The following is a 14,437-nucleotide window of genomic DNA, read 5'->3' as shown; positions in this document are numbered from 1 at the left end:
CTGGCGGCAAGGCTGAGCCCTTCTTTGCTTCTCTTACACCCCTCGCAGACTCGCACGGGCTCTCAGACGAGGAGGGCTCCTCGGAGGTGTTCCTGGCCACTGACAGTGACTACGACTCCAGCAGGGCACAGAGCCCGAAGGAGCTTGACCTGGTGTACTCCTCCTCCGGGCTGGAGTGCTGCAGCAGGAGAGTCGCCCGCACCCTCCGGGACAGCGCCCCGGACGTCCTGCAGACCCACGAGCTCAAGACCCCACCGCCGCCGCCACCGGCGCCGGAGGAGCCCCGGCCGTCCCCCGAGCTCTACGACAGCGACTTCGTCCTGCCCAGCCGACAGATCGAGCTGCTGCGCATCACAGAGAAGCGGCAGGCGTACTGCGTTCGAACCAGCAGCCTGGACTTCCCCAAACCGCTCTGCCAGGTGGCCAGAAAGTCCTGCCCTGGCTCCGTCGACAGCTCCCCGACGGAGAGCAGGACCGCGGGCCACTGCGGCCAGCTCAGGCTGGGGACTGGCTCAACGCCCAGCCCCGAGCGCGGCCAGGGCGGGCAGGGCTCTGAGCCCGTCTTCCGGACACGCTCGGCCGAGTGGACTCAGAGCTTCCAGGAGCAGCCAGAGCAGCCCGGGTGCTTGGCCGACCGAGGGAAGAAGCCGGGCTCTGTCACCTTGCGGGTCTGCCCTCAGTACGAAACCGGACTCTCCAAAGAGACCAGTGTCAAGGTACCGGAGCCTGCAAAGGGCAGTGTTGCGGCTCTGCCATGCCCGGATGGGAAGGGCTGGCAGGATGGGGCGGCAGGCAGCGAGGGCTCACGTGCCCTTCGCCTGGCCCTGCCCTCTCCATCCCCCACCATCTGCGGGCGAGGTCCCCTGGAGACCTGCAGCACTCCTGCCCCGCGTCCCTTTGTCCCTGCAGTAGTGACGAGGCTCCCGGCAGCGCGGGATGGGACGCGCGGCTCTGCGGGAGCAATAGCCACTGCTGCGGAGGGGGCGAGCCAGGGCCGCGGGTAGGGTATTTTTGGGGCACAAGGCAGTGGAGCCGTGGTTCAGCTCTCGGTCCGTGGTTCAGTGGCTGACAGTGGGCTAGTGCCAGCCAGGGCGAGCAGGGAGTGAGCAAAGGTCCCACTGATGGGTTTGCCTCGCCACATCCTGGTGTGGCCACACACATCAGCCTCCTGGACAAAATGCAGCCGTCACCCCCCTGCCCTGTCCCCGGCCCTCCCACAGCCTCTCCTCCCCGGGTCTCTGCTCCCTGCCTCCAGCCCTGTGTGCCTTTGGGGAAGGGAGAGCAGGAGCCACTCGTCTCCAGCCTGTGAAGCTGCCGGCGTTGGGGTCTGCTGGAGCCGCTGTGCGACCTGGTTCCTCCCCGCGAGGGTTTTGCTGCTGAGAGCTGATCCCCCAGCTCTGAGCACCCTCACCTGCTCCGGGTGGGATCCCCCGTGGAGGAGGACCCCCAGGGCACATGTCTTGGGCAGGTCCCCCTCCAGCTCTGCAACCTCCTGTGCTCCCAGCCACGAAGCTCCTTCCCCTGTGGAAATTTCCCTTCCGACATTCCCAGTCCCCAGAGCGGAGGCTGACGGAGTAGCCCGAGCACAGCCTGCCCATGAAATGGCAGAGGAAGGACAGAGCCGACAGGCTGATGGGTTTTATTGCTGGGGAGTTTTGATAGCTGGTTTCTCCGCACCCAGCGGGGATGTTAGAAGCAGAGGGGAATCTGACTCGCAGTATTTATTTTTCATTTGAGAAATTACCATAGATTTCTATGCAACTGAAGCACAGCCCTTGGGTTCCTGGCGGGCTGCCCACGTGGCTTTTGAAGTTGCAAAGCTCTGGACACGCCTGCTTGAAAGCGTTTTACGATGTTCTTCTCGAAGAAAGCCGAGTTCAAAGGAAAGTCTCCTCGGCTGGCATAAATCAGCTGAGCCCTGCGATGATTGTTCGGAGCTGGCAGGGTTCACGTGGGCCGAGGGCTCGGACCACCCTGCCGGGGCACTGCTCACGGCGCTCCGCAAGCCCTTACGGATGTGCCAAAGGAAACCGTCGCCTTGCCCGGGCGAGGATGGATGTCCCGCTTTAGGGCCTTTGAAGTCAAGTAGCAGGCTCCCGATGGTCGTTAGCAGCCAGAGCCCAGATGAGCTTGTTTTCTCGGCCATAGTCGGGATTCAGAGGGAAGTCTCCAAGAAAGCAGAGAGGGAGAGCGAGGGTAGCTGTTGGTGGGAGAACCCCGAGCTTGTGAATGGGACGAAATGTAGCACCGCTTCCCAAAGAGGCTTCAGCTCAGCACCGCTAGTTTGGCAGAGCTGTTGTGGTTCAGCTGGTCTGACGGTCTGGATCCTGCTCGCGAGAGGGACTTTACGCAGCTGCCTCAGCAGTGCCAGGAGCAGGGCTGGGGCTGAGCCCTCTCCGGTCGCAGGTGATGGGATGGCGGGGCAGTCTGAGCGGAGCGGGCGAGCCGTAGGTGACACATGCAAGAGCTGAGCTGTAAGGACTCAGAGAGGGCAGTGGAGGCAAGAAAGTGGTGCATGGGTTGGGGCCCTGACACCTTCGGGGCCGCTGTTCCTCCACCCTAATGATCACCGCTGTAGGACACGCCGTGTGCTGCCTCTGGCCCCCAGTTCCTCTCCGTTCCTCCCCCTTACCATCCATCTCTCCCACCTTTCTTTTTCCGCAGCTGCACATCACCAGCCAGACGTCCGCCAGGGAGGTGGTGAAGCTGGTGGTGCTGGAGATGAACGACGTCTCCCGCGGCGTGCTGGGCGGCTCGGCTGCCTTCTGCTACGGTGAGGAGCAGCTGGAGCACTTCGGACTGGTGTTCGCCTCCGACGAGAGCGAGCGGTGGCTTCCTGATGACTTCTTGCCTCTGTCCCTCCAAACTAGCCGGCCCGAGGGGCGGTTCTACGTCCGGATCAAGGAGACGTCCCCTCTGGTGCTCCAGTACGGGCCAGCCACCACCGTATGAGGGGAGGAGAGCCGGCCGGGCGGCTCGGGGACCTCAGCTTCCAGAGAGCAGACAGCTCGTCTCTGATGCTTCCTTCTTCCACAGACACCCTCTCATCAGGCATCCGCGCGGTGGAATGGGATCATACTGGGCTGTGTGTTATTTGTTTGTGTTTTTTTTTTTTTTTTTTTTTTTTTTTTTTTTAACCAAAGAGACATCGAGACTCAGTTTTTCTGACTGCAGAAGAGGAGGGTGGAGTGCGGAGACCTCAGAGCTCGGGAGGAATCTCTGCAGGAATGGAATTTTTGAAAGTAAACATTTTTAAGGGGAAAGGGGGGGAGAGAGAGGAAAAATATTACAAGAAGAAGCAGCAATACCTTTTTTTTTTTTCTTTCTTCTTTTTCTGAAAAGGCTTGTTTGGGATTCAGTGAAGGCAAAGCCACAGAGGATTGCTGGGGAGGGTTGTGGTGTCAGTGAGGAGAGGGCACGAGTCACAAGGACAGCACTGAGAAGGGTGTTTTCCTATCTGCCCTCCTTTCACTGTACCTGGAGAAACAATTCTTGCACATAGTTCTTGGAACAAAACAATATTATTTTTTTCCTGAAAAAAAAAAATTAATAATAATTGTGCTAGAGACACTGGCGTTGTGTAAGAGGTGAAGACCCTTTGACTTGTTTTAAAGGCAAAAGGACCCCGCTCACGCACAGCCGCGCACGCAGCTGTGTGGGTGCCACCACTGGAGGTTCGCCGTGGGGCATCTGCCGCACCGCCCCGCGCACCACCCCGGGGTTTCCTTTCCTCCTCGGTTGCCGTTTTGTTCTGGTGATTGTGCTTGGCCTCTCTCGTATGTCCTATAGCATGACGTTTTGTTAGCCACTAGGTCTCTTGTTAACAAGGTTATTTTTCTGATCTCCTGTGGTCCATAGTAAAGATGACTGCTGCTGACTGCGTATCACTCCTTTCCTTCTTGCGGCTTGATGTGTAGCGTTCCTTCATCCCCCAAATTAGCCCTGATTTCGAGGGCTGCGTTCATCTTTCCCAGCAGCGTTTAATGGGATGCTTTCCACCCAGCAGAGGTTTACATTAACATGCAAATCGCATGTGTGGGAGCAAAGTGCAAGTTAAAAATGTTTTTCTGGGCTTTGTTGCTCTGTAAGGCAGTAAAATAAGCTTTGGCATGCAAAGGCAGTCACCTCCACGTGGTGTTGGAAACCCGATGGTTGTAGGGCCCGAGCAGCTGCAGTTAAATGCATTAATCCGGTCCTGCAGCCTCCACCGAGGGGAGAACACCAGGAGAGGAGCGGGGCAGGCAGCGAGAGCTCACAGCTGTGTTGCAGCTGGCGCAAACGCTTGGGAGCAAGTGGCAGCAAGCAAGGTGCGAGGCTGGCGGTCCTTCGCGTGGTGAGGCTTGTGTCGCTGCTGTCCCCTCCGCAGCCACCTCGCTCCCCTTCTCTCTGCATGGAGGGGCTGGGGCTGGGCAGCAGGCGCCCGTCGCTGGGTGCCGGGGTGGAGGCAGGGGCTCTGCGGGCAGCCACGCGGGGTCTGCCTGCCCGCTGCCGTCACCCCTCGGAGGTTCATCGTTCCTCGCCTTGCTGCGGAGAGCCAGCGGCACGCTGTGCGGCGCGGGCAGGAATATATCGCAGCACGAGCCCTTCGCCGCCCCACGTCAAAGCCCCTCTGGAGGGGAGGATCGTGTGCCAGCCCCCCAGCTGGTGCAAATCAACGGCACCGCATTGACGTCAGCGCAGACACCGCCATGGGACGTGGAGGCGAGCGGCAAAGGAACATTTAAAAAGCACTTCGCCCACCTCTGTTCTCCTTCACTTGTCTCCTGCCTCAAGTTAAGACCAATCCCACTTTCCCGGTCAAGGAAGAAGCAGGTTGGTGAGTGCAGAGGTTCCCATGGAGTTTGTCCTTGTTGGACATCCATGGGCATCGACATCCCCAAGAGGCAGGAGCTGCGGGGTAGCCCTTTCCTAGCAGGAGCCTGTTCACGTGCGTCACCTACTGATGCTCAGAGCCTGGGGCAGAGGAGAGGGAAGGCACAACTGGTGGAAACTGTTAAGTGGCTTTCTGGAAGTCACAGAGTGAATTCAGTATTAGAGCAGGGCTACGTACAGAAAGCTACATCTGTGTTCCTGATGCTCCTGAGCACGGATCCGTGCAACTCTTGCTGCCCTAAATATAATATATTATATATGTAAAACATTATTATTTTATTTGACCCCGGAGGGGAAAAAAGGCCTCCCCTTTTCTTAAGCAATAGTTCTCCTTTCCTAGAAGCCCTGCTCCATCGAGAGAGATGGAGCAGTGACCCAAAGCCGGGCGCTGACTTTTTGGCCGGGGTGGACATGGGGCAAGCTCCGCAGCTAGACCCTGCTGGGACCTGGTTACCCACATTTCTTGGTGCAGAGCCCTGCCCATGGGAGGATCTCATGGGGCACGCAGTGCTTTTCTGCAGGAGTTTCTCTGGCCGGGTAGCAGGATGTATCACTTGGCTGCAGGGAACAAAAGCAGTACGTGGTTTCATGGGAGCTCCTCCCCGTGCCTGGAAGAAGGAAAGAGCAGGGGCCTGGGTTGAAGCAGAGTTGGATGCAGTCGGAGTGGGAAGGGTGGGAGTTGCACAGCAGTCGTGTAGGAACCCCCCTACCAGGGGCACTGGGATGTGTGATGTCCTGATGGAAGCTTCACTCCTGCCCCAAGCACATCTTCAGCCCTGTGAGATGGACTTTACAGACACATCTGCTCTGCTCTGGTATTTACCGTGATAAGGTGGGACTACCACGAAGAGCAGAGCAAAGAGGGCCTGGGTGAAGAAGAGGGGTTTCTGGGGCAGGCTCTGCTGCACAATGTTTCTTGAGGAATGGCACTTGCAAGGTGGTTGCATCTTTTCATGTTCTTTTCTCCCTGGGTGGCTTCATGGGCACATCCCAATGTTTTCTTTCCAAACAGGTCTTGAAGCCTTCAGACCCTCCTGTCCTTCCTCATGGCCAAGGAGTAGGAGCAGAAACCGTGTAGGCTCTGTATGCGGCAGTCTATAAGGCTATAATCTCAGTTCTAAGGGCTGTGGGGAGCCGATGTGGCTGCTGAACCAGCCGGGAGCCATAAGCTGTTTACATGAAGGTTGGTTTTTCATATTTGAAGGCTATGATGTCACACACTCTCTTAAGCAGGATGGTGTTATAGTTAAGACTGGGGCTTAGCAGCTCAAGGCCCTAAGGGGCATTGAGGCTCTGGATTAGGCGGCTCAAGCTTTGCTTTGTCACTTCTTCACCCCCCCATGCTTTAGTTGCTCTCTGTTCCCTTTTTTCTCCAACCCTGAGCCATTCACCTAGCAGCAAATGGCCTAAGCAAGGCTGGTACGGGGCTGAAAACCTCCCACCAGCTTCAGCATCGCTCTCTGGGCAGCCGGCATGGTGTGACAAGGCGTTGCCATCAGGCGAGGAGAAGCCAGGGCAGTCGTTCTCAGCAGCACCAGGATTAACAGCGTTTGCCCTGGTAGGTCTCCTCGCACTGGTGGTAGAGGTTTGGTGAAGGGGCTCTCTCAGTGGGGATCAGCCTGGCACTCGCTCCGGTGTGTGCACCATGGCACAGGTGATGGAGGAAGATCCCCAGAGCACCTGGCCTCAGCCCGGCTTTCTCCTGGTACAGGGAAGCGGTGGAGGTAGAAAAGGAATAACTGCTTGTAGCAATCCTTTGTGTCCAGTATTTTAATGAGCAAAGCAGGCAAGAATCCAGGAGGGGCCCAGGGAGACAGTGCCTGCACGGACCTGCATCACCAGGCACAACTTCACCGTCCCTGCAGTGCCCGCGTCCCCAGTACTGCCAACCACAGGCACTGCCACTATCCAGGCCCAAACACCACTCTGCCCGTACGTGCGTGCACCCACCCGTGTGCCGTGCACCCACCCGTGTGCCGTGCACCCACCATGTGCCGTGCACCCACCCGTGCGCCATGCACCCACCTGAGCCCAGCTGAGCACCTCTGGCGCGCACTAACCCCTCCGCACGGTGTGCCACCCAGACACCCGGCACGCACACACCGTCCCTACCTGGGTGCCATACGCCGACCTACCCCGGACAACCCCGCATCCTGGTGGATGGGGCACCCTTAACAATCTCATCTGGGTGAGGGCAGATACGAGCAATGCTTACCTGGGAGGTGGGGCAGAAGCAAAGGTCTGGGAGACACCGAGAGCAGCCCGTTGTGCACAAACCTGAGCTCAAGAGGAAAGCTCGCTGTGCCAACACTGCTCGTCTCTTCCTGACCTTAAGCCAACAGCAAACCAAACGGCTCCAGGGTTTCCCTTCCAGCTGGTTTGAGGGCAGCAGCGGGCATCGCATGGGGATGCGTCTCCTACCATGCCTGGGAGGCAGGGGCCGTTCTCCTCGGCTGGGATGTGTGGCCTCCTCTTCCAGGCGCTGTGGAGCACCAAAAGATGACGCTGCAGAACAATTTGTACTTTGCGAGGGTTTTTTCGTCTCTTTGTGAACATCACTTCCGTCACTAACAGTGTTTAAATGCAGATCAGAATATTAGTTTTTGCTGTTGGCGACAGGCAAAGCCAAATATCGGTTTGTCCAGTCCAGCAGCTAGGTCTTCTGCTCCCTCTGCTTGGAGGTAGAGCCAGGCCCAGAAGCTCAGCAGGAGAAAACTGGCATACTTCCATGAAGGTTACTGGGAATGCATTAATTTACATCACCAGAAGAGCCATCCCTGCATGGTATTTTGTTCACGTTTTATGGATTCATAGAAATAAACCTGGATTGTGACATGCTGAATTTCCTCCCCGAAATCAGGAGCTTGTTGGCATCAGTTCTAAAGCATCTGCATTTCTTTTCTCCCATCCAAAGGGAGTTGCTCAGTTTATCACACACGAATCCAGCTTTGTGTTTCCCGAGGTTTGGCTCTCTGAGTCTGACGTGGGGGTTTTTGGTTGGATTTTTTTTCTTTTTTGCCTTTTTCTTTTTTCGCACCCCCTTTTTGTTCCCTGGAACGCTTCTCTTGTGTTCCTGCTTTGGAATTTCTTTCCTTAGTTCTGGTTACAGGGGAAAGCTGAAGAGCTACCCTTTCTGTAAAGCAGCTGCGGTGTCCACGGAGGAGAGGTGCTCTGAGCCTCAGCTGTTGAAGTCAGTGGAAGCCTTTCTTCCCTCAAACAGGAGGCGAGAAAACGAGCAAGAGCCATGCCAGCCATCCACAACACAGTGGAAGTTCCAGGGCTATTCCGGCACATGCAATTACTGAGTTAATTATTGCTCTATCATCTGTAGGAACTCTGTGCAGTTACATGGACTGTTTACCCACATAGCTTATAAATAGAGTTGCCGTGTAATTGAAATGTGGTGGGATCGGCTTTATGCCGGGTGAATCAAGGGGTTGCTGAGTGCCCACACTTTCCATCCCCGGCACAGATGCCCACTGAGGATGCAGCTTCGCCGGGCAGCCGCTGAGCAAAACACTGTTGGCCTGCAGCTCGCTGTCAAGTAGCCTTTACTCAGACAGCCCAGGTTTCTCCGAGAAACCACACACTGCTGTACTCTGTACGTTGTGGGCAAAGCCACTTCCCATGTGGGACCAGGCTGGACAATGCAGATTTTAGACCGAGATTGCAATTTCCCAACCACAACGACACTTGGATTGGAAGTCCTGGTAACGTTAGCACCATCGGAAAGCTCCGGCTGACTTTGGTGTGTCTAGGATTTTTTGGCTTGAGGTTCTCCAAACCCACCTATAGACCAGGCAGAAAACAGCTCTTTCCACCCCATGAAAATTCCCGGGACACAGGAAAGTGTTCTGTTCCCAAAGTGACCTGGAAAATAAAACACTGTGGAAAAAAGGGACTGAAAATACAAAAGTAAAAACTCATGAGGAAGCAATAGTGCTTTATTTTATTTTATTTTCCACTTAAACAAACAAACAAAAAAAGCCACTTTTTTTTTTTAACCAAACTAATTTTCACTTGGAAAACCAAAACACAGAAACAGGCCAGTGAATATCTACAAGTTTGTTCTAACTCAAGAATTTTGGAAGATACCATTTGTTGAAACCAACAATCTATTATGAACGTTTATATTACAGCTAAAACGGCATTTTTGGTGGGAAGAAAAAAGAAAAACCCAACAGATGATTTGTTAAAACAACGCTTTTGTATGGTTATTCCCTCAAGCTCCAGCTTAATCCAATAGACTGTAAACCACATGCTTAAAGCTGAGCATGCACTTTGCTGACTCAGGCTTCAAAGAATCTTTGGAGATGCAAACGTGTTCGTGCTGAAGTAGTTTAATTTGATCTGTAAGTTAAGATAGCAACAAGAGTATGATTTTGCTCTTCTTTGACCATTTTTGAGCTGCTGGACCCCATTCCTAGACTTGCTATGCCACCGCTTGAAATGGGGTGGTGGCAGCAGGAGCTACAGCCCCTGGCTGAGAGCAGAGCAGCGTTGTGCGCGTCCTGCAGCTCCTGGCTGGGGCGTAGCTAGCTGGTACCCGCTTCTCACCTGCCTCGGCCCCTGGGGAACGCCAGGCTGGAGCTGGCTGCCCAGCCCGCAGGAGGTCACAGCGGCTCCGCCGGCGAGGTGCAGTTTGCTGGGGCAGAAATAGCTGCTGGCGCTGCTCCTGAGCCAGCCGCGTTCCTCTCTTCCCCCAAAGCCCCGTGTGGTGCCGGCCACATCCAAACCACAACAGAGCACCCTGTGCAGACAAATGCCACCGCTGCTGCTTGCAGTTGGAGCGGGCCCATCACCATGATGGTATCAGCTGCCCTGATTCCCAGCGGTTTCCCTTAAGACAGCTAGTTTCAAACAATGCCTCAAAACTGGAAATTAAATCACTAAGTGCTTCCACCGAGGTCCTGGAAATCCATCCCACTGAGCTCCTGACCATGCTGCCCGGAGAAGGGAGCAGAGGTGAACAAAGTGGCCCAGAAAGGACCAGCAGCGTGTGCTGCGGTTCACGGTGAGTGTTGTGGTGGGGGAGCGTACTGGGAGATGTTATCTCCCCAAGTGCTGTGCTATTCCTGGCCCCAGCGCTGCTGTTCCTGCTCCTTCAAGAGCAACACGCTCAGTCAATTGATCTACATTAAGAGCAAACCCAGCCCGGTCCCCCACAGCGCCATTCATCGATGCAAAGCTCAGCATGTCATGGGGTGGAGACTTTCATACAGCAGCACGGCTTAGATGAGAGCAACACTTTTGTGCATGCTGGACTTTCACTCTGCCCACAGTTTACCCTGTAATGAAACCAGTAAGCTGAAACCAGGTGTCAAAGTCTACTAAATTTATCTTAAAGGATGCAGGAAATGATCAAGTAATTATAGATCCATACATCTTTAAAGAAGACTTCCCTTGGGTGGCATTTGGTAGAGCAGCCACAAATGCCATGTGTTTGGGCACAGAAGCAAGGGAGGGAGAATACACCAGGGTCCCACTGTTGCACCCTGCGGTCAGCATTGGTAAAACATGAGCGTGGCTCACACCACCAGGTTGGCGGGCACATAGAATCACAGAATCCTTAAGGTTGGAAAAGACCCTTAAGATCATCAAGTCCAACCGTTAACCCAGCACTGCCAAGGCCACCACTAACCCATGTCCCTCAGCACCACATCTCCCCGGCTTTTAAATCCCCCCAGGGATGGGGACTCAGCCCCTGCCCTGGGCAGCCTGGGCCAGGCCCTGACAGCCCTTTGGGGGAAGAAGTTTTTCCCAATACCCACCCCAACCCTGCCCTGGCGCAGCTTGAGGCCGTTCCCTCTCGTCCCATCGCTTGTTCCTGGGGAGCAGAGACCGACCCCCCCGGCTCCAGCCTCCTTTCAGGCCGTTGCAGAGAGCGATGAGGGCTCCCCTCAGCCTCCTCTTCTCCAGGCTGAGCCCCCCCAGCTCCCCCAGCCGCTCCTCCCCAGCCTTGTGCTCCAGCCCCTGCCCCAGCCTCGCTGCCCTGCTCTGGCCACGCTCCAGCCCCTCCATGGCCGCCTTGGGGTGCGGGGCCCAGCGCTGAGCACAGCACTCGAGGGGCGGCCTCACCAGTGCCCAGCGCAGGGGCACCATCACCTCCCTGCTCCTGCTGGCCACACCGTTCCTGATACAAGCCAGGGTGCCATTGGCCCTCTTGGCCACCTGGGCACACCCTGGCCATGCCCAGTTGTACCCTCTTGCAGGGGTTGCCTGGTCCTGCCATCCCACCCATTGCAAGCACCAAGTGAGAAACCATGGTGAGGTGGTGGTACCCAGAACAGTCGGACTGGGAAGGAGAGTGGGAAGAGAGAGGCGGACAGCCTGCCTGCACGGTGGGACCCAGTGCTGCCTGGTCTCCTGGAGGGGTTCAGCTTTCTTGGTGTGTAATGAAGGGCTCTGCAAGGGGAAGACCCTGTAATATGGTCTGCAGTCACTCTGCTCTAGGCTGAGCACTGAGCATAGATTAACAGTGCACCCAAGCTGACACAGGCACTTAAATCCCAGATTTTGTTGTTTTGGCTGTAAGTGGAAACATATCTTTTTGCATCAGGCTAAGCACAAATATTTGTACAAAGTCTAGGATGCAGGATGGACCAGCTCAGGGTCAGCTGGTGACATGTGCTGCCGTGGCAAGCAAAGATGAAGCCATGCTAGCAGAAGGCTGTGGCCCTGTGCTGGTCAGGCCTGATCGCATCAGGATGTGCACGGTGGTGCAGATGGGCAGCTGGGACACTGCCAGGGGTTGGGGTTCCTGGATGCCCACAGGTTAAGTAAAATAGAGGTAGAAGATGTGTTGGAGAGTCTCTGGGAAACACCCATCTGGACAATTCTGTGGTGGTGTTTCCTTCCAGACGACTTTCCCAGCCCTCCTGCTTTGCTAGGTTAATTCAAGGTCAGGTCTCAATGAAGTCAACTGGAGAGCTGCCCTTGGCACCAGTGGGACCAGAGATTTGGCCTGGGAGCAGGCTGCTTGGACAAGGGGTGGCGATCCACCACCGCAGGGAGCACCTCTCCCAGCAAGCACATGTGCAGCAGGTCCCTCATCACTCGCCATGGCTTGGGTCTTGTTTTCTGGTCCAGGCTGCGACGGGGAGCCAAGGAAGGACGCTCACTCCCTGCATTGGCAGTTATCTCCCATTTGCATGTGTGGCTGGTACAGGACAAACCAAGCCCTTTTTCAATTGTCACCAATTGCGGGTGACTTCATGAAGCTGAGCTCTGTTGCGCTGTCATGCTCTGGCTGGAAGCGGCTTTGATCTGGGTGTTTAATGAAGACATTAATTGATAGCACGTGGAGAGGAATTTGAGCAGCTCTGAGCTGTCTCCCAGCCCCTCAGATCCCAGAGCCATCATCCCCTTCAAAACAGAACAGAAGAAGAGTTATTACAAAACAAATCATGTTTGTATAGGCGCTTGAAAAAAAAAAAGTCCTCTCCAGCTCTGTTAAGCTCATATTACTGGCAGGGCTGAGCTAAAGAGACCATGTGCACCATCGAACGCCTTCAGCAAATTAAACCAGCATCAACGAGAGGAGAAACAAGGCATTGCTGTCCAGATCCTGTCCAGACTGAAGCAAGACGAGACGCGACGCGGGGCGGCTGCAGGTCCCGCTCTGCTTGGCGAGGCGCCTGCGGCACGGCTCCGCTCCTGGAAGCGCCCGTCCCCAGCGGAAGGGAGACTTCTGCCCTCTGGGAGCCCACGCCTCCCAGCCGAGGATCCCGCAGCCCCGGCACTTTGGGGAGCTGGAGGCTTTTCAGCGCTCAGATCCACACGTTCTGGCAGCCATGGCTTGCTGCAGACTCTGTCCTCCTCTGCCCAGACGTGCGCTAACTGCAGGCAGCGCCAGGCCCGGCGTAGCTGGAGCTCGCGTCCTTCCGGACACGCATGTTTCTCCTAGCTGATGGTGCATATCCAGCTCTGGCCACTGCTGGCGCGGTCCTCTTCCCAGCGGGGCTGTGGGTTACCTACTGGCAGCCAACTCTGATCTTGTTGCTCTTCTCCGTGACTTTGTATAGAAGATGCTTCCGTTCCTTGCCTGGTCCGAGTTACCTGCACCCCAGCTAGCTGCCCAGCGTACTGCCGGGAGACTTGGGACGACGCAATATTTTGAGACCTCTCCCCCTCCGTCAGATTGGATTGGAATTGGCTGGTGGACTGAGAAGTTATTAGGAACAGACACCCCCAGACAATGTGATTGCACAAGCTTCATTTCCTTAGAAAACCAGGCCAACAGAGCAGGAGTCTGTCAGTAAACATGTTGATTCCAGGGTCTTTTCTGCGCTGCTCGCAGGAAAGAGCACACAGCGCTGGCACCCGGCCCGCACCACCGAACTCTGCCTTTCACTCGGGGACGTCTGGACGCAGCTCAGCTGTCAGAGGATCAGCAGCATTTGAGCGGAGGGTTGCGTTGCCCGTGGCTCTTGGCGATCGCCAACCACTCAAAGTTCTCCCAAGGCAGGCAGGGTGGATGGTGTGGGGTGAGCTGCTGATTGCTCCCATGGTGCACAGTGTGCAGGTGGGCATCGGTGGACTTGGACTCAGTCCTGCCTGGCAGACACATTTTTAGGCTCCACCGCTGCCCAGAGGTGGGCTGAGAGCAGGACATCATGGTGCTCGTATCCAGAGCCATCCATCTGCCACACTCACAAAGATGCAGGAGGATGAGATCTCCCCATGGTATATGGTCCCTGCAACCCAGCTTCTCTGTTTTCCAGCTTGCCTTCCAACTGGGACTCAGAGCTGGGAATCTTGGGGCATTTTCTCCCTTTCCTTTGCCCAGACACTTACCCCCACGCTTCTCAGCCCTTGGAGTTGCAGCCTCCCCACAGCCAGGCTGAAGGAAGATCTCTTGCAACACTGGAATGCTCTGCAGTCATTACCTCCCTCCCTTGAAATCTTCTGGGGTCAGAGGACATGAGTCTCAGTAATCGTCCAACAACGTCAATGGAGCTCCGTTGATTTACACCAGCTGAGGATCAAACCCCTCCCTTTCCTCTCCCATATTTAAGATGTTTTCCAGACTCCAGACATATTCAGAGGAGGGAGTTGATGGCTCCTGGGTTGTTGAAGAGGTTCCAGCTTTGGTCCTGGCCCGGAGTAACATGAATATGGTGGCTACCCTCGCTCTGCCTCTACGTGGAAAAGCCGTGCTCCCGCGGTTTGCTGGCCGTCGAGCTGGCAGACTGACTGGGACAGGCATTAGCCAGCCCACACACATGCTGAAGGTCTCTTCAGTCTGAGATGTGGCTCCGTCACCGTTTCTCTCACGGCCAGCACAAGCACGCTCCCGCATATGCCGTCACTGCTCCGTAGCATGCTCTGGATCCCACCGCCTTGGTTCTGCATCTCTCCAGCTGCAACAAAATCCAGCTCACTGAAGCTTTGCATGGTCCTTCTCAGGGCTCACCTCATCACTCCTCAAGCCTTTGCCAAGCAGGACATCATTGCCGCGGAGCAGGAGCGGCACTGCTGAGCTCGGGATGCACCCACTGGGGACCAGAAAACCCAGCCACCAAGACCATGGACCTGTCTATCTGCAAAAACAGACGACACCCAC

General features: G+C 55.8%; 1 protein-coding gene across 1 annotated transcript in view; it reads left to right on the top strand.

Moving 5' to 3' along the window:
* The window catches only part of LOC309590728 (ankyrin repeat and fibronectin type-III domain-containing protein 1-like), a gene marked incomplete at its 5' end in the record, with an annotated part of 203,436 nt that extends 200,431 nt beyond the window's left edge, over positions 1-3,005 (top strand). Inside the window, 2 exons of the mRNA XM_082312132.1 lie at positions 49-716; positions 2,665-3,005. Of these exons, the coding sequence (XP_082168258.1) occupies positions 49-716; positions 2,665-2,952 (956 nt within the window). The 3' untranslated portion in view covers positions 2,953-3,005. The remainder of the gene's footprint in view (positions 1-48; positions 717-2,664) is intronic.
* Positions 3,006-14,437: the final 11,432 nt, after the last annotated feature.

Source organism: Platalea leucorodia, assembly GCF_965183815.1.
Source record: "Platalea leucorodia genome assembly, chromosome: 5".
Lineage (NCBI taxonomy): Eukaryota > Metazoa > Chordata > Aves > Pelecaniformes > Threskiornithidae > Platalea > Platalea leucorodia.
This window is presented reverse-complemented; position numbering and strand designations above follow the sequence as displayed.